Source organism: Liolophura sinensis, chromosome 7, assembly GCF_032854445.1.
Source record: "Liolophura sinensis isolate JHLJ2023 chromosome 7, CUHK_Ljap_v2, whole genome shotgun sequence".
In the NCBI taxonomy this organism is placed as follows: Eukaryota; Metazoa; Mollusca; class Polyplacophora; order Chitonida; family Chitonidae; genus Liolophura; species Liolophura sinensis.
The window spans coordinates 14,364,490-14,389,616 of record NC_088301.1 but is presented as its reverse complement, the minus strand read 5'-3'; the positions used below and the strand labels follow the sequence as shown (position 1 = coordinate 14,389,616).

The 25,127-nt window shown below is 38.5% G+C and overlaps 1 protein-coding gene across 8 annotated transcripts in view; it reads left to right on the top strand.

The window, feature by feature from the left end:
• LOC135471941 (tyrosine-protein phosphatase Lar-like) overlaps positions 1 to 25,127 on the top strand; it is a 187,020-nt gene that overhangs the window by 78,289 nt on the left and 83,604 nt on the right. For 5 of the 8 annotated variants that reach the window (XM_064751389.1, XM_064751393.1, XM_064751388.1 and 2 more), the window contains exons 1-2: positions 9,372 to 12,047; positions 16,911 to 17,213. In XM_064751389.1, the coding sequence (XP_064607459.1) occupies positions 11,909 to 12,047; positions 16,911 to 17,213 (442 nt within the window). In that variant the 5' untranslated portion in view covers positions 9,372 to 11,908. Of the gene's footprint in view, positions 1 to 9,371; positions 12,048 to 16,910; positions 17,214 to 25,127 lie in introns of those variants that run through there. The other 3 variants (XM_064751390.1, XM_064751392.1, XM_064751391.1) reach the window with 3 other exon arrangements.

Sequence of the window (25,127 nt, the reverse complement as noted above, 5' to 3'; positions counted from 1 at the left end):
AATTCTTACTAGGTTATAAATGTACAAGCTGTATTTAAGGCTTTCCCTGAGGAATTCAAACAGGCATCGATTGTGATAAAGATTTAAGCCATGCTAATACACATTGTTACACTAAATCTCTTGTCCTCTTAAAATTCAGGACAAAAATCATAATCTTTGACATACAGTACTTGAGATTTTATTTCTATAATCTGCTGAAAGGATTAATGATTTACATGTAGCTTACAAAACTATATCCTATGGAGGTATTGAAACAGATTTGTTTGTACAATGCCTGGTGATTGACTGCCTTCATTATCAGTATGTGAATTACACTGATCTAAATAAGAAGACAAAAACGCTAAAATTCATGGAGTTGAACACTTAGAATATGTCCATTATAAATATCAATATAAAATCCTCTCCTTTCAAGGCATCGTCGTTTTCTCTTCAGTGCATTTTTTCCACGTATGTATTAGATTCTCAGTACATGTATGTACATGTATGTCTACACATGTTAAATCTAAAACAGTATGTGGGTGCTGGTGTTTATCTCTGTGGACGATGTAGTGGGAGGGATATGCACGTACATTGAAGTGTGTGAATTCTGAAATCTATTGGCAAAGTGGTAGAAATGCTTGCAGTATGATTTTCTGTGTTTGACTGCTTCCAGTCTGCTACCATGGGTATTGATTGTCCATTGGTGTCCCTGATGGCACTTGCTAAACCCGTGCTAAGCTTGTTCATAGGAAAGAATGAAGGAATCAATTGTCTTCTTTTTTTTTTTTTTTTTTTTTTTTTTGACTGAACAGATAACAAAGTGCAACCAGCACCACCCATGTTAGTTTGTGTGGAGTGACCTGTTCTACAGCCGCCCGACATTGGGAGGCTGCCTGTCTGGCTGACTGGGGGATAGAGAAGGTGTGGAAACAACCTAGTATTGTCATTGTCACGTTCCCTCCCATCAGAACCCACCATATTAATGATGAGGGAGAGGTGTGTAGATTGAAGTGATTCAATATTACTGTATCAGTGTGCGCAGAGTCATTCGCACTTAAGCCATAGAGACCTGACCTTCCTTTACCAAACATACGCTTCTTTATCCAGTCATCTTGTATTTGACACTGAAGACTTTTCAGCATTGATGCTATAGGTCAGGATTATCTTGTCTGAACATTTCAGATGCATTCAGGTTCACTGCCCATGAATGTCTTTTAACATTGGCTGTAATGAGATATGTGGCTTCTCAAAGCCAGTAAGCTGAAACCTCTAAGCCCTAGGAACTGCATGAATGGTGACAAACAGGAAAAGAATAGTTCAACCTGTGGTATCTCCTTCAGATGTGCTCTAAATTGTATGCAAATGTATTTAAGACATGATCTTTCAGCGATGATCTTCTTTGGGGCGAACATTTCTCGACTAAAGCAAGTCCGTCCGGGCAGTGTACTGTTCAGTTGTTTTCTGAAAAAATGTGTTTCTGTGCTTGTAAAGCAAAAAAGGAGTTCACAGCAACAGCAGTTTAACAGCAGAGAATGGTGTGTTTTTACACAGCCTGGAACTGATTTCTGTTGGGGGGAAATATTGGGCAATCTAGCGCCAATTAGTGTTTATGCATTTGTTTTTGGAAGCTGAATTATAGTTTTAGTAGGCCTACAATGTCCGTACAGTTGTCAGTGAAGATGGGAAGCAGTGTTAAAGGTAAAAAAGGCTTCAATTCCTGTTTTTTTTTTCAAATTGATTCTAAGTGGAAGTTTGAAACGTTTAAATAGGCTCCTTTGGTCTTGAGATTCAACAGCTGAAGTGACCGTGAATATGCATATTAGCCCTTTGTGTTGATGAAAACACAGCATCTAAACATCCTAAAGACTGGACTTGTACTATCAGAGAACAATATCATTCAGTGGCAAAGACTTGCCAGCTTTAATTACCTCTTCGTGCTGAAAAGAAGTGCCGAAGGCTGATTATATCCATGCGTTATGCATGGTCATCGCTCGGCCCAGAAAGACCAATTGCTTGTGTTCATTGCTTAGTAGTAGCAGTGACTAGCCACGCTGCTCATTTCACTTCACACCCTTCCCTGACCAACTGTGTCCATAAAAAGCCTTGTTTGTTGAAAGGGCTGAAGGCATATCTGTCTGCGGCATACTCTCATAAGACTACATGTAATAGCACTTCCCCGACCCTTGTGCCCCATTGTCCATTTTCTCCCCAACAGAAATAAGGGGGTTCCTGAGAATGACACAGCATTTAGCCGAACTCTACTCAGAATGTGTCAAGTGTTGCATTTGTGTCAGAGCTTTTTGGCACTTCTTGCTCTCCATACATGTAGGCTTTTATCATGCCCTGATTCCCAATGGCTCTAAGTGAAATTGAAATGCATTATTCCTACTTTAATGTTTCTGAGTACAGCAAACATCACAACAAACCTGTGTAATTTTGTAAGAGTTTTATAAGGTTTTTAGCAAAGTCATATTAAGAGGCTTCAAAATTTATAACCACAATGAATATTTTATCAAAGTGTTATAAGAAACCTGTTTACATTCGGTGTGACAGTCATGTCACCCATTAAACATTATGTAAGTGTACAAATGTACATGTAAAGGAGACAGAAACAAAAAGGAAACACTTTCTGAAAAGTATTGGATATTTAAACGTATATATTTAGTATGTCACCAAGGGAATGTGTGATTTGTCAGAAGTGTAATGGCTTACTCTTAGGTTAAGGGAAAATTAGAAAATCACAAAAACACTTTATTTTCTGCATTGTGTGGGACGTGTCATTTAAATTCGTGAAAATCATTGAATGGATGCCTGCAGGTGGTTGACCAATTATACCTCTCATTGTGCATTTGCGATATGTACATGTAGGTGTATGAATCATTTGTGCTACTTGTTCATGAGTCAGTCTGCATGAAGGGAAAGGCATGCTGGTTCATCATTACTCTAATTCCTCAACCTTTTCGCATATGAAAAACAAACTTTAGTCAGATTTCTGCACCTTTTTAATTTGGTTTTGAAGACAAAACTACATGCATTTTAAAGTCTTCCAATTTAAGGCTTCACAAAAATTATGATTTTATCAGTCTACACAAAATAATGCCCTCAGAATATGCATGATTAAACACTTTGCAAACATGCGATAAGGTTGAAGCATTACAGTAGAACCCTGGTCTGTTGTGGAAGGGTCAGAACATTCTATGCTTAGGTGAACACAGCCTTTGCCCACTACTAAATACCTTCTCTTTATGAGAACCCATAGATCTTCATCCAGACTACGTTAATTCAGCCAAGGAATTTTCATCAAGTAACATAATGATCCTCATGCATCATTGTCAGGCGTAAAGACAGCGGCTCGGTCGGTTCCACACTGGTGTGGAAATAATTAAGAAAGTTGTCAAGGCTTGGCTGTTTTTCTTTGAACACCTTTTACAAAATGAAGGTCAAGCGATGAAGTCAAACATGGGTCAAGTACAAATCAACAACATTTAGCAGTTGTATGTATGATTCTTTGTGGTTAATTCCTATCTGATCCTCTTTCGGAATCTGGGACAGGCCAAACATGTGCCGGAATGCCATATTGACAGAAACCAGCCTGCAGATAGAAACTTTCCAACATACGGCACATTTACATACAAATCTTAGTCATAATGACCCGGTCCTGGGAAAGGAGTTAGAAGTTGTGGGCACACCAACAACTATCACCGGGGCAAATATTTGCTAAACCATGATTCATATTTCCATTATTGTTGACTGCTGCCGAGGCAACAAAAGCACTGTGCTGGGGTAATGGTGCTGGTAGATTACATATCACCAGTTGTATAGGTTCTACTAATGAGAGCTGATGTAGCCTGATCGATACTGGAGAATAAATAGTTGCCAGGGGTAGGGCTCACTTTCACACTGAGGCCTGCATCATCTCTCAACACCCTCTTCTGTGTATAAAAGAAAACTAGAACTTGCTAATGTTTCAGCCTGGCTTTGCAGGGTTGCAGATCATTGCATATTATGAATGCAGTTTGCAACTGCAGAGAAGTTGTTGACCAATAGAACCCATGCATACATGTATGTGCCAAAATGAGTGAATCGCGGAGCCTACCGATGTACATGTGCGTGCCCAGATTGTACATTCTGTCATGCTCCCATTTTTAAATGCCTAGTTGCTGGGTTTTACCAAGGTCTGTCTAAAGCTTTTTGTGTAGTACAAATGAAATGCTGCATTTTCAAGTGTCATTGTAACTGAAAGATGGAACTAAATGTACATGTAGTCACTTAAGGTCATTCCTGTTGTAAATTACAGAAATCCTCAAAACATTTTATCTGTAAAGTGTAACATTAGCTACAATTTGAAAACAACATGTAAGGTTATGAAGACACAACTATATTGCTTAGGGGCAGGGTACATGTGAACTTCACAGAAATTCTAAAATAACCTGTCCAGATGAGACAACATTCGTTTAATATGTCAAAAAAATGTACTGTATTTGTGATCAAATTTGTGGACGGTTTAGGGCTTGAACGGAGCTGCCAAAATCAGATTGAATGTTACATGACAATGCAGGCAACTTTACCATTTTTATGGAATGAAGCCTGAAGCATTCAGAACCATTGTCATTACATGTGCTTTGCATTCTTCACATGTACATAATGATCTTTTACATTAATAAGCTGTGTCCATTATTTTAAGTTACTCTGCCCAGTGTTGCATGCACCTGTAATTCATATTTGTTTCATAAATTTCAGGAAGAAAAAAGTGAATGGAAGGCATGAAAAAAGTGTGCTTTGAAACGAAAGACATGTTTTGTGTAACAATTTTCAAGAACTGTCAAAAAAGAAAAAATATTGCTGTTTTAGGAGATATGCAGTTTTGGATTTCCTCTACTATTTGCTCCATTCCAAGAATTTTTGCTGACACGAGAAAAGTGGTGATGGGAAGGAGTGGAGATTGATTTAACCCCAGAGGCACTGTTACCTTTAATTACATTATAAACGCATCTGGTATTGTTTTTAGAGTTTGCTTGATTAGTTTAAGACTGGCTAGCGATAAGGTGCAATGACCTGCTTTTTCTCTGCGACAGGCAGCTAGTCAAGCTACATTTCTTCCCGATGCATGTGATCGAAAATTCTTCTGTGGTTTTTTAAATTTTCTCCTTAAATCAGGACATACATGTACATGTGCCTGATCAGCATTTGGTTTTAGATCTAGAGTTCAGTTTGCTGGAACACTTGGACATTGTGATGAATACAGAATCTGCTTGTTAGTTGAAACATCTTCTTAAGACTTTATCACATGTAATTACATCAAAGTCACGAGGAGAAAAAGCTGATTAAGTGCTAAATGGAGTTTCACAGCTGTCCAGAAAAAAAGCAATAGAGAAGAAGGAAAAAAGTCTTTGAGTACATTTACCATCATTTGGTTCGACTTGACAGTTTAACATGCCCAATCTAGATTTTGGTCAGCCTTTTTCATGGCCTGATTTGAAGTCAGGAAGAAATATTTATTTTACTATGTTTGCAGCATAGATTTGATCAGATTTTGGAATCCTTAAGTATGGTATTAAACCCATTCATATTAATAAATAAGACATTTTACACACTACATGTAGGCCTCAATCAGACAAATATCACAGGCATGATTTGTCCTCTTTTTGGAGGAATTCCTCTTATTTATACAAAAAATACATCAAAAATATGTTCAGAATTTAATTTAGAAATGCGTGAGTGTGAGGTATAGTTTCCTCTTTTTCATGCCAGAGTCTGTCTCATCCCTGATATCATTCGTGTGTACATGTATGTATACAGTCAAATTACTGTCATAATAATGAAGAGTACAATGCTAAGATCACCTTGTCTACATGTATTCAAACTGCAATTAACTGGCCAACTGGTTTTGCTTGATTTGGCAATAATCAGCGTAGGTAGTGTGATTATGTATTATTGTGTGTTCATTGGATATTTGGTGGTCACTGTCAGTCTGATGGTGTATCCTGTCACTGTGGACATGTATGATTCGTCCAATGTAATCTCTGGGGGCCAACCTGTGTACATTGAGCTGGGATCTGAAGGCCCGGCCTGGGCCAGCGGCGGCCCATCCGCTAATGATTACCAATACCATTTGGAGACTGAGGAGGCGGGTTGATCGGTCGTGGTAATGAAGAAATGAGTTCCTGGATGCGCTCTAATTCTCTAGTCAACCCTCCGCCTCTGTGGATTGACTATCCAAGCCGAGATACTGTTACCTTGTAGCGGATAAAATTGTGGTCTACATAATATGTAATAACATAGTACGTAATACACTGACATCGCCATGTACATACGTAATACACTGACGCGTCCATGTACATACGTAATACACTGACGCCTCCATGTACATACGTATTATACTGACGTCTCCATGTACATACGTAATACACTGACACCTCCATGTACATACGTAATACACTGACGCCTCCATGTACATACCTATTATACTGACGTCTCCATGTACATACGTAATACACTGACACCTCCATGTACATACCTATTATACTGACGTCTCCATGTACATACGTAATACACTGACGCCTCCATGTACATACGTAATACACTGACGCCTCCATGTACATACGTAATACACTGACGCGTCCATGTACATACGTAATACACTGACACCTCCATGTACATACGTAATACACTGACACCTCCATGTACATACCTATTATACTGACGTCTCCATGTACATACGTAATACACTGACATCTCCATGTACATACGTAATACACTGACACCTCCATGTACATACGTAATACACTGACATCTCCATGTACATACGTAATACACTGACACCTCCATGTACATACGTATTATACTGACGTCTCCATGTACGTACGTAATACACTGACACCTCCATGTACATACGTAATACACTGACACCTCCATGTACATACGTATTATACTGACGTCTCCATGTACGTACGTAATACACTGACACCTCCATGTACATGGAGATCATTATGGGAATATAGTGTTATGGCACATTGCGACTCTCATCACCCAATCCCAGAGATCAAAACTGACTTACATTTTACATGCAAATGTCTGTAAATTCTATCTGAACTATTCTAAACTAAAGGGTCAGTGTGCATGCATCTGTCAAGATTTATGTTATTTGCAGTGTTTATTTCATTGACTAGGTCAAGGTTAAAAAGAACATTTGATCAATATCATTGACATTATATTGTTCAACAAATATTATTTCAATTTTCTGAACATGTCAAATAAATACTGTAAATAACAGGTGCATGTATATCAATTCAGCAGTGTCATGAAGGAAAATCAGAATTTCAGACTCCATCCTTGCATTCCTCCGGGAAGTCAAATATCTTGTGGTTATTTTTATGGTATTACTCTCCCAGGGTTAAATGGCCAGACTATGTACATGTACCTACATGTATGTGTATAGGGCCTGGTTTATTAGACTGTCCAGACAATGCACCAAGTCTTCTGTCCACCGATTTGAACAAATTATGTACTGTATGTGGTATTGGTTCAAGGAAAGCTAATTTATAATGTATTTTTCGAAATTCAAGAGGAAAAAAAAGCTGTATATGTACGTCATAGACTTAATCATTTGTGTTCAGATGCACTGACATATACGTTAATGTATATAAAGGATCTGTATAAGGACCAAACCTACACAGTTTGGCTACAGTTGTTAGATTTGATTAATTTTACAGCTTCTGAAACCATATCGATCTGTCTGCCTCAGGGTTAGCGTTAATAAAAGATGTACAGAGCAGAACTGAGCACTGGCGACTGTCCAGTCTATGGAGAATGCACTATGGCTACACACTGACATGTGGAAGCCAAACTCTCAGGAAATGGGCCTTTTTCTTTAGGCGGAGGTTTCTAGTTATCATGTGGGCCAGCTTGGGCGAGAGTGTTTTGTGATGGCTGTTTTATGGCTACACTATGTACATTTCCTCCCCGGAAACCATGCACCAAGGAAACCCCCCTCCAGATGAAAGCCAACTTCAAACGTTTTTGCTTCCACTGTAATTGACGGTGAATTCAGTGTAGAGAAAGAAAACATGAACAATATGCTGCATTTTAATTAAACAGAAGTCAGAATGGCTTATCACAGCTTTTAGAGTGTTGTGTAATAATTTGGCTCTTCAAATAGCATTGAAAAAGCTAATTACATGCAGCGTGTTTTCAAAGCAGAATTTCTAGTTCAAGTAAAAAATGGAGTTTGAATTAATGAGTACCAGCCATTACATAGCTTTCTGGGAACTTGTTTCTCTCTGTTTAAATCAAAACCTGATTAATATGGGATATGTTGTGTTATGATTGGATCTGCTATCCAGTTCAGTGTAAATTGTTTTTGGTTTCCCAGGTAATGTGAATGTATAAACATCAGAGTTCGGTTTGCAAGTATCTGCTGAAAGTTTGTCACCGTGATGTTTATGATACTAGTACTTCATGTAGTGATCAACATGCGTTATAGATTCATAGATTGGTAGCAGTGAACAAATAACAATTTGAAGTGTAATATGTATGTGCATACCTATTCATTCATTTTACACATTTTACATTTGACAATTATGCATGTTGACCAATGAGTAATCCAGGGGTTTTATTAGAGTATGGTTACCATCTACCTGCATCCTGCTGGTTTTTTTTTTTTGGTTTTTTTTTTTGTTGAAATATTGAGCAGGTAACCAGCCACCTGCTTTGACTAAAGTTCCTGTTTAACTTCATTTAGTTATCTAGCTGACTTCTTATCCAGGGTATTCTTCTGCTTAAAAAGGATTAATGAAAGCCATGGTAATCCCCTACTAATGTTAACATGCACTGTGCACATTGCCTTCATTTTCTATTAATGTTAACCTACATATATGTACATTCCTCTGAATAAGCTTGGCCTGGTGGGTGCTAAAGCTGAGGATGAGCGGTGGACATACGGTCGTTAGTACTAAGTAGCGTTTGATGTATCTGGTTCGGTATTGTCATGACTTGGGGGGATTTTCAGCCCAGCGTATCTCCACCCTGTGCGAAACTTGTCCACTGGACTAAGGGCCTTCCTGTGTGATAGCAGGAACAGGCAGCCAGGCTGTACCCACAGGCGTAGAGACTCTTAACTCTGGCTGGCTGGCTGGCTGACTGCCTGACTGGCTGCTCAGCTTCTCTTACATACCCACCTGCTCCAGTCAGTAACTATAATTTAATCATGTGTCAGATAGACCAAAGTAGGCAGATTTCCTGCCACCTGCAGATACTTGTAGGTGTGTACCACTCTGTGACATTGATACTATCACAGTCCCTGCTCTCCATATTGATCGCCTGTAGAGCTAAGGACAGGGTTACTTACCTTTACATTAGATACCCCAGCAGGCTATATTAAAGGTAATAAAATCTTCATGCAGTAATAAAATCTCTAATCTTCTGCACACCAGGCGAGGCACATGGTCCTAATATTCGCATTGCCATGATACGGCTGCAGTGTTACCAATGTGATGTTAAGCCATAACCATTCATATGTCAGTATTCTGGCTCCAGTTGTTCCAGAGTGTATTAGCTAATGCTGGTATAAGGTCATATTGTGTATTTAAAATTTTATTCAAACTCAGCGGCTGATGACATTGTTTTAAGTCAAATTATTAAAGCAGTAGATTTAGTTCTTATTTAAAATACTGTTACACAATAATTTGAGGGCATAGTTGTAAGTCAAAATTGAAGACTTGACTTGAAGGTTAATTCTGACATTAAGTCTTAAAACAGTTTTGAAGGACCAGACTAGGGAAACAAAATGCTGTCTACAAAATATTTGACTTTGTAGATGTACATGTAATTGACTAAAACAAATAAACATAGTTCAAGTTATGCCAATCTGTACATGTATAGTGTTATTACATATTAGCAGACCAACTGCTACCATCATCAGATGTACATGTAAATGTAATATACACCTGGCATAATAACGTGACACTTGTGTTCCTTGGCTTTCGAGAAAAGTCCCTTTAGCAGTACCCACAGTAGATGTACAAGCATGTTTAAGTCAAGTTAACGGCCTTCAATTATTTTGTGACTGTAATCAGCTGTTGTAGAATTGGTTATCACATCATGCAACCAGTGTTGTAGAATTGGTTATTACATCATGTAACCAGTGTTGTAGAATTGGTTATTACATCATGTAACCAGTGTTGTAGAATTGGTTATAACATCATGTAACCAGTGTTGTAGAATTGGTTATTCCAACCTGCCCTCTAGAGGTATTACAGTTGTTCTCTGCCGCCTTCATTATATCTGCCTCCTTCATTATATCTGCCTCCTGTGTTATACTCTTTCACATCTGTTATCATGCTTTATATTACCATCTGGCTATTTGTTAGTGAAGTGCTAGGCCTGCACATGTGTACAATAGCTGGTTAAGTGAGATTACTTGTTCAACATACATGTTAATCTTGCCCACCTGGGCAACTAAACAATCACTTTGATGCCAATCATCACGTACCTGCGACAGATTTGATGGTGTAATTTGTTATCATATAATATGCAAACAGTTCCCTGGTAATCCTTTCACAGCTTTTTAACCACTGATGCAGACACACAGAATTGTGGTCTGTGATGTTAATGGCACTATTCCAGCAGCTGTATCAGTAATTACTTGTACAACACATCCTGAACCAGGGAATTACAAGTCGCCAACTGAATTATCCTGGGACGAAACCTGCAAAATCGCTCGTTGCACTGTGATGATCTTTATCTGTGTGGAGTAATGTACAGAAGAAAAGTAATCATCATCCAGTATTATAACCCCATGTGGATTGAAAACGTATTTGTATGTGATCTGTATTACAGATGTGCTTCCCATGGTTTGTTGTGTGGGTTGTACATGTATTTACAATAGTGATGAAGTCACCTGATCTCTCTGATGAGTTTTATTATTATGGTTCTTAGTACAAAAACCGTAACTGACTTGGAGGTGTTACCTGATCCCTTTGTTACTGTTTTCCATAGGTGTTTGTTACAATGAACGGTTTTGCTTTTTCAAAGAATATTAACAGTTATGAATATCAAATATAGCCAGAGTGTAAATTCTGTGCTTCACGGCTTACCAGCAAAGATGATGAGTACTGTATATGTACCTATACATACAGGTGTGCAAAAAGACTATAATATTGGGCATACACTTTTTCTGTTTTTCGTTTCTGTGATTCATTCCGCATCACTAAGACAGAACTCTAGTTATGCTTAGTGTTACTGACCTACCAGATTTGGTTCAAGAAATGTCCTACCCCTTGTCAGTTAGGGTTCTACTTTCTTTAGAACTGCCTTTTATTCTCATAGCTGAATGCTTCATATACTGAATGGATCCTCATGGTTTGAGCAGTAGTACTTGCAGATTTTGAGTTTAAAGGTCTTACTATTATCAGTGGGGCATTAAACTTATGTAACTTGATTAATGTCATAACAGAACATACTTTCTGGAACATCACATAACAGCACAAGAAAAAAAAAGACTCAACAAGACAAAACTTGCCTTACAAACATCAAAGCATGCAAGCATTACTGACTGGGATTTGGTTTGTTGCAATGATTAGATGAACCAAAATCACAGAAGCTGAACCAAAAGGTTCTTTTTGTTGGGGATGAAAACAATCTCCCTAAATCAATGCACACCTGTGTGATTTATAAACCTATCTCGCCTGTAATTATGCCTGTAAAATGAAAAGTGACAGTTTTGAGGTCATAGCTTCAAACTGATCCACAAACATTTGGAATTGAAATTTTGGAAGTACAGGATTGTGTCCGGATGTGTGAAAATGAAAAGTGACGGTTTTGAGGTCGAAACTTCACACTGATCCACAAACATTTGGAAGGGCAACTTTGGAAGTACAGAATTGTTTCTGAGTGTGCAATGTATTGAACTTCCAGAGAAAAGTAGGTGTACATGTATATGTGGATTGTTCTTCTCCCCAATATAAAGACTAGTATACTCTCATCCCTGGTGTTACTAACTGCCCAACTAACCCACTCGTCATCTTGTTCAGGTAACCACACCGTATTCCGGTACATCGAATATTTGGAACGTAAGTAATAGGGAAGAGGTATGGCCATTCTGCCCTGAGAATTTGAAGGGCAAGTGCCCTGGTATTCTCAACAAGAAATACCATACATGTATCTTAACCCCTATCCCCCTCACTCTCACATAGCCCACATATAGTAACCTTGAATGTCTGAAGAGCATACAGATGATGGCCCTCGTGCAACCACCTGTGGCTCTATGACGTGCTACATGCTATTCCAGTTGACCATTAGAAAGTTGACAGAAAAGATCGTGGATCGTGTATAAGAAAAGATTGCGGATCTTGTAGATGTATGCAGAATGCTGTTACCCTTCGACATTTTGGTTATGATTGATGACCCACTAGACAATTCCAAAAGTTCATGGATGCATGTGTATCATAATTGCCCTTACCGTTGGATACATGTATAAAAGAAGAAAATCTTGTACATATAGGTGGAAATTAATGAGAGGTGCCATGAAATTCATCACTAACAGAAGGAGTAGCATAGTAGTTATATATTGTAGAACTTGCATTCATAAAATCAATTTGTCCTCTTTATTAAGATAATTTTTTTGAGGTCAGATTTTCAGAAGTTAAATGATCTATCAACATTTTTGTTTGTAAGCCAATTTGCCCTATTTACATTGATCTTAGAAAGTTTTTGGAAGGTACGATGATGTTCTGTTGGGTAAATATAAGTTTCAGTAGCAATGTTTATTTGCCTCAAAGATATAATTTTTACACAAAATTTAAGACCATATGTAAAATTGTACATGACGACTGTTATGGTTGTAATGGTTGCAGATAGAACAACATACAGAAGGGAACAGTGTCGAGGTATATCCATGTCAGATAGGGTGAGGGGGGTAGGGGATATGCATGCATCCTTATCTGTTACACTTTGTTCAATCATTGTTCAATCAAAACCAACAGTGTTCCTAATGAAGCAGACTGGAATATCCATGCTCAGGTACTAACATGTGTGTAATCATCTTAATGATAACATCCCTGTCCATATTACAAGTGAAAATTTAACAGTGTCACATCGCCATTGTTTTCAGGCCTCTGTGATGAAAAATTTGGTGTTGAGGGCTGATATTTTATGTGTAATTTGTGACCAACATCTCAGTGTTATTTTTGTCTGGATCAACTGAAACCACCTTATTTTCTTGCATTTGAAACTCTTCTCTAAATATATGTAAAATTTTCAGGATATTGTTTAGTTTGAAAAAATATGATTTATTGCGTCACCAGAAAACCGACTGAAGTGACAATTATACATGTGGTCTGTGTTGTCTGGTAATGAACCCCCATAGTCCCAACAATCCAGTCTCCTCCAGACGCTACACCTACTTCAGCTGTCAACAGACCCAACTGCTCCAGACACCCAGGACTCTTTGTCATTTCCACAATTCATTTAGCTTCCTGTGGCACTGTCGGCTCAACTTGTGAATTATTTGGGGCCATAACAAATGTGACTTGTCTAAAATTTCCCCATGCTATGTTTGTAATGTGCCCTGTTGAGACACATCTGTGACATGCCTTTGTCTTGTCTAGGCACCAGTCCACTTCATTATAAATGTGAGGCCCTTGTCTGCTGTTGATGTCTTTGACATTACCCCCTGCAGCATATTGAGAAGTTCAGTTTCAAAAGGTATTAGGGGTAGTCCAAGCATTTTGAACAAGTAATTGTCCAGTCATTGTCAGACAGCCTAAAGGTAGTCACAGAATACAACAAATCCAAGTTTGATATTCTTGTTAAGGTATTGGGTAGCAGTACAAGTTAGTCATTCAGTTTGTACATGAATGTGAGCAGAATTTCCAGTCCTGGAACTGGAAATAAGGTCAAGCAAAACTCTGCAGTTTAGGCTAATTTGTGCCCACATGTAGCATCCTGCATGCAAGCAGGAATTCTCTCTCGAATCTTGCCAAGACAAAATTTAGAGTTACTTCAGTTCTGAAAACCCAAACTGTTAGGTGCCCAAACCAATCAAGCTGTATTAAGAACAAGCAAGTACATGTAAGTAACAAAAATATGATTGTTGACCTATAAAAAGTTTGGTTTTTATGCAAATTTCTTTCATTTTTGGACTTAAAAGCTCTTACAGCATCATTTTCTTTTGCATTTTAGGAAATACTGTTCACACAGGCATAAGTTTGGGAGTCCTCAATTTTTTTCATAAATGTGGCCCTGCTTGCCAGCATGTAGTTAAACAGGTCATGCAGTGACTCTTGCCAGCAGACATACATATTACTTGTTACATGGAAGACCTGATCATCACTATAACTTACGATTACCGTAGGTTCGTTTTCATGTCTGAATCATTAATCTTTCATTTCCTACATGTAATAAAGAATTAGATTGCTCTGTAACTAACAAAAGATAGTCAGATAATGATCAGTAAATCTCTCATCACAGGCAAAACATTATTGATCCATTCCCTAGCAGCAGTAAAATCCAGTGCATTGAACCTTGGACATTCCTGTGTGTGTTTGTAAGCAGGTGTCGCAGAGATATGTATCGGGATTGATTTGTGTTACAGTTTCCTGGCCATTGGCATTTTTATGATTGAAATTCATATCAGCTGTAATTCTTCAACCTTTTCACATGTTTGAAAGGTGTTTCTTCAAGCATACTCTGAAGGCATTATTCTGAGTATAGTGATAAAATTACATTTTTGGTGAAGCCCTGAAATTGACCTATACAAATTTGTCTCCAAAATCAACTTAAAAATGTGCATAAATTGCTCTGAAAGTTGTTCTTTCTTAAGGGAAATGGTTGAGGGATTCAGGTAAGCAATTTTATTGCAACATTTTGCAAAGGTTGTAATTTGAGTACGACTATCAGTGCCTTGGCTAGGTTTGATATCTGTAGGTGCCTGTCTACTGATAACTGTGGGAATGTATAATGTTCAGAGTATCTGTGTTTAAATGAGCTGGGTTAAGTTTTCTCACCTGTAATTATGTGTTACCTGAGCAGTTGCCCTCATGGTAGGTTATTTCTGGGATTATCTGTGTGGTCATAGGACACCAACCGCGTCTGGGAGCCCGATCAAGATTTATACCATATGTCCCTTTGCATGGGACTCTTTAAATAAATACCACCACCAGTATGGTATTATGTATTAGTTTGTCAGAGAATTCATGTACATATCTTGAGTGTATGTAATGTAATAAAGAAATAGATGTTACAAGTATGTGGGCGTTTCCTAGGAGAAACATGAAAACATTTCACGTTATTATCAATGAAACACCGTGAACATAACATTCAGGACATACATGTACATGTATTTGTATTCCAACGTGAACACCAAATATGTTTTTGTGTAGAAAGAGCTTTCACGCATGTGGTATAGTTCACATATGTATACACAGATATGAATATCTAGAAGTATTGCATTTCAAGTGTAAAATCTCAAGAATGTTTACTATGGAGATCTATTCAAAAGATATCCAAAGCAGAATAAAAAATACATAAAGCTGAAGTGGATCATTTTTGCAATATTTCATTCGATATTAACCAGCCATGAAAGTTGTTCTTTGTTAATATCCCTAGGGCTGATGTAAACATGTAAATTGTTCATGGAGTGGACATATTGATGACGGGATGCTTTGCCTTTTTTTTTTTTGGTTTGGTTTTTTTTTTCTTTTTTTTTTTTTTGAACAACGAAAGATTAGTGTGTAAGTCTCAGATCCAGTTTCCCATCACACAGTATGACCACTAGCTACAATGTTTGTTTATTAAGATTAAAATACACAGTCTGACATTTCCTTTCTAACAGAATAACCATACAGGTACTGGTTTATTATTTTGATTAATGCTCATCATGATCATTGCCAGTGGTTTATATAGCCTGCAGATGTACATTCCAGACAACAATTTACCGAGAATGAAAAAAACAAACCTGTCTACGTAAATGTAGGTGTACATGATACATCGGCAATGTGTCTGCTAGAGCAATTAGTATCATCCAAATGGTGTCTAATACTTCAGGCGTATAGTGTTTATACAGGATTATACATGTAGGATTCTGTAGGATTGTACATGTAGGATTCCTTGGGGTCGTACACGTAGGATTCTGCAGGATTGTACATGTAGGATTCTGCAGGATTATACATGTAGGATTCTGCAGGATTATACATGTAGGATTCTGTAGGATTGTACATGTAGGATTCTACAGGATTATACATGTAGGATTCTGCAGGATTATACATGTAGGATTCTGTAGGATTGTACATGTAGGATTCTGTAGGGTTGTAAAAATAGGATTCTGTAGGGTTGTAAAAATAGGATTCTGTAGGGTTGTACATGTATGGTAAACACACCTGTAGATTGCATTGTACACAGATTTGAATTTTACTATATAACGTACAAGTACATACTGTATGTAGGTATTGCCCTGCTTGAATATCGTAGTAACCCTTTTCCTTCTACAATATTTAAGCAACACTACTTGAAACATAAGCATAGCCTACAAACCAGGGGTTAATAATCATAGTTTTTATCCAACAAAATAACATTCAACATTAAATATTTAAATCTGCACCAGGTATTGGAAATAATTTAGTACATTAAACGTTTGGTTTTGAGGGATTGTTGGGCATTGTGGTTGGGTTACCAGGACTCCATCTGTGCTGTTCATGTGTCACAGTTACATTTTTTTTCCACAGAACCGACTTCTTCATTGCAGAGACAGATAACTCTCTTATCCTTGTAATTACCATTCCTAACAACAGATTTTTGTTTTTCACTCATGTACATGTCGAACATACACCTATCTTCTTTGGTCTCCCAATGTTCTAGTCATTTGGACCTAACTTTAATATGCTGTTAGAAGATCCTTGTATCTAATCCTAGATATTTTCTGTTTCTTCTGTTTACAGATCCACCAAAAATCACTCAAGCGCCCAAGGATCAAAATGTTGCTGAAAACCACATCGTCAGCTTCTTTTGTAAAGCGTCTGGCAATCCTCACCCTTCATTCCACTGGACCAAAAACGGTCGTAAGATCAACACAAAAAATCGCTATTTGACTCAGGAAATGCAGCATGGCTCTGTGTTGAGAATCGAAGCAGCTCGGGCCAAGCGTGACGATGCCACGTTTGAGTGTGTGGCAGACAATGGACTGGGAGAACCAGCCAGGGCCAGCGCCAAATTGGTCGTCTATCCGGTAGACGAAGATCACAGTAAGTCTAAATAATAGCACATGTCTGCACATCAAGACAGGCTCATCGGGCTGTTCATAGTGCACTTAATGAGGCTGTCCTCTGCAGTCTAGTTGACCAATCGTAGGCTGTCATACAGATGACCCCTTTGGTTATGTTTCGAAATGCGAGTCACATTCCAGTATTCGACTATTCAAATTCACAATATAATAATGATTTTCACACATTTTGATAAAGATACACGCGCTTAAATATGTGTGTGAAGGTAATTTACTTTTCAGTGTTCAATACATACACTACAAATTTACTTTTATGATAGGGTACAGACCTTGGTTTAAGCCATTATAATCAGAGAAAAAAAAATATGTAATATACGGAATATTTTTGTGGTTGTAAAATGCAGCGCTTGTATATACTGCTTGCTATGACAGCCTTACAAATGCAAGTGTATCATTATTACCGCTAAATACGCACCTAAGTTATGTTTGGTTCAACATTATTGATGTACTTGTCAGTAAGCTGAGACTTCTATACAATTACTGTCCGCAATATGCACCAGATAATCAAATACACTCTGTTCTATGACAAACTCCATACCGGCACGTATTGTAGCAGTGAAACAGAAGCCATCCATATTGGTTATTTAGCGATCTCAGTTACACTCCTGTATAGGCTATCTACGGTGTTGAATCTTTAATCGGTATTGAATGCTGGGTCATTGATGAGAGCACGCAGATAACGGATATGGCTTCCATTTCTGGTTAGCGCCGTGTCTATTGATTTCTGTGGCAAGTCCATACCAAGTAGCAGGACAGTGCTGATACTAGCCCAGAGTTTGGGGGTAATTTGGGTTCATGCTCGAAGGCTAGATATTTAGCTGGCTGAAATAGAAAATTATCAGACCAGGTCTGTGTAATGTTATGACCACATTCTCTGATGAAAAGTTTGCCACTCCTCTCGGGGATGGTGCTGTAGACATATTTGAGGGGAATGTCCATTTATATGTGTGTAGGCTCAATAAGAACAACTGTATTTGCAGTATTACGAGTTTGCGATAAGGTCTTTATGACATTTCTCAAAAATTACAAGTTGAATACAACAGTTGGATATTGATGTGACATCAATGCTTACAAATCTGGTCGTTATACAAATACATGTATTTGTGAAGAGCTTATCAAACACCTTTCTCAGTTCTTGCACTGCTGTGTTTGTGAAACACATTACATGTACATGTATTTGTGAAGAGTTCATCAAACACCTTTCTCAGCTCTTGCACTGCAGTGTTTGTGAAACACATCACATATACACCTTTGCTTTATTTGCACCACAACACAGAATTTTATATAACTTAGAACAAAAAATCTTTGTTTTAGAGAATGGTTACCATGTAACAAAAGATGGAGGATTCCATATAGAGTTTCCACCGAACAAGTGTACACACCATTTTGTGGAGTGTACCCGTGGAGATGGAAATACTTGCACATGGAAAGGTTTCGAGGTTTTTTTCACTGATTAAATTCATTGAATAAATAAAAAAGAAAATTCTGAAGTACTCATTTGCTTAGCGAAGACCTAAAATTCTGTCTCAAAAAGCAAACTAGATTTGTGGGCTTTTAAGGAAAAAAATCTTCAATGCTGTAGTCGCTCATCTAATCTTGTGTATAATTTAATCTTCAGTGAGGATTACCATTATGACTTGTACTTTTTTCCTTTATACAGTCTTCCCTTTTGACAGTTAACTTCTCAAAGCTTGTAAAGCCACTTGACCATAGATCATAGATGTGGTATCATCATGGCACTTGTAGCATGGCCATGAACTTCTTGGTTATCTGAAGACTATCTCTTTTATTGTCTTACGTTCAACCAAGCATTCCTATCATTTGTGTTTCAAAGGAAGTTTGGGTGATTGTTGCATAGGGTGGACCATCATCACTACTGATTCTGGTTAAATGAGGACCACGTATGAGCATGGCAAACTGGATCTCAGACAGAAAAACTGTTTCTGGCACAGATTCTGAAGAGCTATATAGATTCTTCGATCCTCCTTGGCTACAATCTGATATTTGATAGGAGAATGATTCATGATGAGTGAGGATTCGTGCAGAATAATATGTTTATCTGCGGGGAAGGATATTTACCCAGCACATCTAAAGTCCATCAAGCTTTTCGTAGACATCCAGCCAGACCGGCATAGATAGGGGAGAAGTAGATAACAGGAAATCAGGGAGTAACTGTTGGTCTCAGAATCAGCTGAAGGATCTCTTTAACTCTTTAACTCTTTACAGATTTATAAAACCACACTCCCTTTAAACCACAGAGTAATATCTGACTTTAGCAAATACCTTTTCGCTAAAAAATTACATTGCTTAAAATAGTAACATTTAAGTGTGCGTGTGTTCGTGCTGTAGTTGTTTGAGTTCTAGTGAAAAAACTTCAAACTACAGCAAAACTTTCCAGCAACCATGAAGTCATGGATGGCTTTTACAAATATCTTTCTTGAAAGTTTTAAAATTTTAGTGCTTGAAGACAATAAATATGGAGTGGTGTGTGTGTGTGTGTGTGTGCATATTTTAGGTGCTTGAGCTGGAGTAAATACATTTAGGCATCTAACTAGTTTATTGATTATAAACCTGTTTTGATTGGTACAGTTATAGTTACAAGGCTTCCCATGCTTTTGTTTTACACACATGCATTTGAAAGAGGTCAATATGGGATTACATCCTCATCCCTGCAGATATAGCCTTGTGATAAAATCTCATTCCGTTTCGCACAATGTGGGTGTGTGTGTTATATTTCCTCCCACATGAACACATTCTGGAAACCTTTTTCCTGTGCTTCAAGTAACACACTAAAACTTCCATTTGCATATTCTGAGGGCTTCACCAGTTACCTAAATTGAATTACTGAGATAAGAGAACGAAGATACTCCAATTCATTGTTTCGCCGAAAGTGGTAGTATCTTTATTCGAATATCTCTGCTGAAAACAAGCCTGGTTTTCCACCATAGCCTCAAGTTTACGGCCTTGCCACAGTCGTCAATTGCATTTTTATGTCTGCATGCTAGCCTGGATTCTGCTAGCTGGGGTTGTGCAGTGTAGCAGTACTGAGACACTTCGGAAGGTAATATGAATTTACAGGCTGATAGGGCTTTGGCAAATTGAATCTATGGAAATGCAGGGTGATAAACGTAGGGACCGAGTGCCACAAATCAAGCATGATGAGGCCAAGTATGCGAGGGCTTGCTCTATCACCCTCCAACCAGGTGCTGCCGTGGTCAAGTATTATCAGCAGCATCCAGCTGCTACACGCTTTGCCATACCCATCCCGCTGCGGTGCCAAGTCAGCTAGGAATTATTATTTGATAAACGGTGTGCCTATCATCTCATCTCATCGGTATTCCTCGTGGTATCAACCTATACGCATACTGAGGTCGAACTAAAAGCAGAATTGATGGTCTGTCTCATATAGCCTTAAGACAGGTGATCTCTCGAATAGATTCCACAATGAAACAAAAACAGTCTTGGTTTAAACTGTATAAGAGGTGCATGTTGCTTGAAGTGTGCAACAGACTCTATTTTCATGTCATGTACCTACATTTATTTGTTTTATTGAGCTTTAAACGTAACTTTTCACAATTTATTATCTATTTCCAGATTCATGCTGCAAATAGTAAAGGATCACTGTAACTGCTTTTTTTTTTCTTCTTTTTTTTTGTCTTGACACTTCCCAAATTAAACTCGTTTAAGAGGCTGTAAAAATAGTATGGGGGACCTTCTGTGGTGTAATTAGGGTCGTGTAAGGGTCCTCGGCTGTAGCTGGTAAAAGTGGTCATCACACAGCTGTTGTGGCGGCTTGGCCGGGCAAAGGGGACACGAATGCTCTCCATTAGAGCAAATGGTTTCCTTACAACTCCGCACGAGAGACTGTCTCGAGGAGATCAATACTTCCACGCCAAAAGCCTCGACCCACAGCCAGGAAAGGGAATTATTAACAAAACCAAGCATTCACTTGTTACGCCACTTCTCCCCAGAACAGCCTGGCCCTTGGCCCTGATGAAAGGCAAAGCAGACAGAAATACTGAAACTGTCGCAACGAGATGAAGTGTGCATGTATGTAGCTTCTGAAGTGCTCAGACAGTCTACACTGTTGATGGGTTGGTCCAGCAATAAGTGTAGCATGAGGCAAAAAGCATAGATACTCTGAAGCATTTGAGACATCGCACATTTGACGTTTTAATATTTCAGCAAAATTTTAGTTGTCATCTTCAGGTACACATTGACCTTAGTCATAACTGTAAACAAAAGCTCTCAGTGTAAATATCTGTTGTGTAGGTTTCAAAATTTAGACAGGAAATATTGCATTTTGTGTGCAATTCCATAGCTTTCATTCATACATCATTACATGTGCATATTCATTCTGTTCCCTGATATATTCATTTCAAAATAAAAATAAATAGACTGTTGAGTATTTGTGTATCCTACATTGTTATCTGAATTAAAACATAAAATGGATACTGTTACATGTAGCCAGTGTGCTTTTTGTTTTTTCAAGGAGTACTAATGTGTAAAGGATGAGATTGTTGCCTGTTGCCCAGCTGAATAAAAAATAGAGGGCACCATTCTTTGCCATTGGAGAAATCTGTGCGTGATTTTTTTTGCCCCCTTCAGGATACTATCATCTCCAAAATTGTTCACTTTCATGACTACAAATCATAACTCTTACGGCTTGCTTTGAAACCAGCACCTACAATGTACAATGTCGACCGTGTACTGTGTAATGCTGATCACAGTCTAATTCACCATTCATATTCATCGTTTGGTCTGGCAGTTTTCTCCGAGGGGAATCTCATTCAGGGTATAAGTTAGCTTTCACTGCAGAGCAAGGAAGCCGATGAACTTTGTAATAGAATGAGCGCATACTGGCTGATTATTTCAGCTATTGGTATTGTGATAAATCTGAATTGCCGGAAGTTTATGAGGCAAGAAGTCCCCAGTGATAGATCTGGACTAAACAAATGAGTTTTCAGCAGCTGGCCTGAAACCTTGGGAGGAAGTAAGGACCAAGAGTAAGGAACTGCTGCTAAAGGTAACACGGAGAGCATGCTTTACAAATCAATGAACCATTAGCTATCTACAATAAGACTAGCCAATGGGATCCCACTAGAAATAGCAGATATACTTTCACAAGTGCCCTAAGTTCTTATTCGGAGCTCGCCCTCGGATTTGTTCTTCGCAGAGGATTTGTGGACAATCTACTTGAGCCTTGCAGCATTAATGGCTCAAGGATTCTACAGCCGAGGTCGCATCAGCTGATAGTGAGCGGCAATCTGTTGAAAAAAAAAAACAAACACAATTCCAAACCTTCAACATTTTACATTAGGAAACGCTCTTACTGCGTACATGCATATAGGTGTGTTTGACGTATGAATTTTATATTGCCTGTACTAGGAACTATGGGGTGGGAGGGGGAGTGGGAGCACTCTGACAACTGGTTCCTCACAAGATTTATCAGGAACATCTGTTGGGTCCTAAGACATGAAATCCTCCTATGAGGAGAATGTTACGTCAATGTCTAGTTGCCACAATCTTAACCGTGCATGTGTCTTGCCTGCGGACGGATTGCCTGTCTCTCTGGGTACATTACAGCAGCTGTCTGAGGCCAGGCTCAAATGAGACCAGCTTCACCATCAGCCCAAGTCTCCATCGATTTTCTGTGGGTTTTTAGTGAGGCCATACTTGTGCAATGTTTAATTCAGAGTATATTCCCCGTAGATGAAGTGTCGACCTCTCTCAGATGTGACCAGCTCGGTTAGCCCATTAGAGGGCGGGCTGCTTTGAATTTCCTTGATACAACGCTGGCAGAAGATCTGTCAAATCTGAGGACTCAACATCACTGATCACACTGTGATGTAGCGTATTGAGCTGAACACAGAGGTCATCCTATTATATCCAGATCACTGCTCTCTGCTTATTTACTCTTCAGCGGAAGCTTGTTGCCGTCAAGATTGATGAGGTCTGCCTGACTGTACCGTGTACACAGCTGATTGCTTGACAAGTGATTTTCACCTGCAATACCCTGTCAGAGACATATGCTGTATATTAAGGCTATTCCCAGAGATTTATGATCTCTTTGTTTTTTGGGGTCCAGCTAATTTTGTGTAATGTTCTGAAATATTGTTTATGTACTGAATATCAGCACTTGGTACACATTCAAAAATCAAGGGCCAACACAGAGTAGTAAAAATTCTAACTGTTTGAAGCCCTATAACTCAATACATGTGTCCATAATAATAGTGAGTTTTATGGAACATGGGCTTGGATGTGATGTTGTAAGACATTGTTTACTGAACTGCTTTGTTCATTCATAGATGCCATTGAATCTATCAAGGCTGTTTGACTGCGGAACAGATCAGAGGTTATCATTCAGGCTTAATGTCTGGTAGGTTTTTGGGCAGACATTTTCCTATATATGTAGATTGTTGCAGACATGATATTGTTGACAGATGGGGTGGTTTGTCATCGGTGTCATTTGAATTGAACAGCAATAGTCCTGTTCTTTTGAATAATGACTTAGACCTGATCGCCTACACAGGAACAGCAGATGATCTGGTACATGCACTCTGAACCTAGTTTGTCTTTGAAGTCGCCATTTACCACAAGGCAACTTCTCAAATATTCAGTTCAGCAACAGTCTCCAGTTTAGCCTGCTCTGTGGAGATTGTATTGATCTATTAGCAGCGCCTGGTTGCCATGGTTTACAGAAATAGGCTTCTGGAATCTTTGATAGTAAGCCTGGGGATGGTAGCAGCCATTTTGGGTGGTTCTTGAATTTCAGTCCTTTCTGCTTGTTCCGCCCTCTTCTCCCCCTCCCTCCCATAACCCCACTCTTCTTAGAACTGAACCAGTAGTTTGATAACAAAAACTGGATATCCAGGAGATCAGAGAGAGATGGTTCCAGTACATGACGAGTTTATTGATGAGTAATAATGGCGGATGTATTGACAGAGTTGCACTGCTGCTCATCCCAAGGCAGTTGTTGCTTCATAAGTAGAGAATTAAAGCCATTGGCAAAGCCCTGTAACACACCAACCTGTGGTTTCTGGATGGAGAGAAAACAGGCTATCACTTTTCTAAATTTAGCCTACCTTATGTCCAACATGTCACACTTGCTTATTCTCAAATCTGTTGTGAAGGTGCATATCTGACTGTCTGAAACATAAACTGCAAAGGGCACCTGTTTGTTCACATGTATTTTGTTGGTTGTTTCTCATCTCTTACTTTAGCAAAGACCAAATCTGGTTTAGTTTACAAATTACAGTATATTACACTCGGGCCGAATATAAGTAAACAAATCAGATTCATTACCATATTATGTGGCTGTAGGTGACCTGCCTAAAACTCAAAATTCACAACCCAGGAAAATCCAAATTTCAATACAGCCAATTAAGCTTTGGCAGCTGAATTACCCGGACTCTCACAACCAAACGTCAGTTCAGGGTTGATGTAAATATTCTCCACGGTAGGCAGGTAGGACCTGGAGTTACCTTCAGATCTTAAATTCTCTTTTTGAATAAACACATTCAGGCTCATATTCAGGTAATTTTTCATGCCCACAATTGTTGACCAAATTAAGCTTTGGTTGGCCAAAGGTCTAAAAGAAAAACCCAAGTTAAGCGGAGGTAAAGATGTAAAATATATATTTTGATGTTGGAAATGTATGATTAAATATTTATTCCTCAGTCGATAGCAATGCTAATAGGCCTCATATTTAGCATAAACTTCAGTATAGTTCAATAATTTCTGGAATCTAGCCCTAATTATTGGACTCAAGAGGGCACCCAAGTGAAGGAACTGTATTTGACTGTAGGATTACACTATATGTGGTACATACAGGCTAATGTGTCACTTTTTGCTTTTCAGACAGCCACCATTTTCT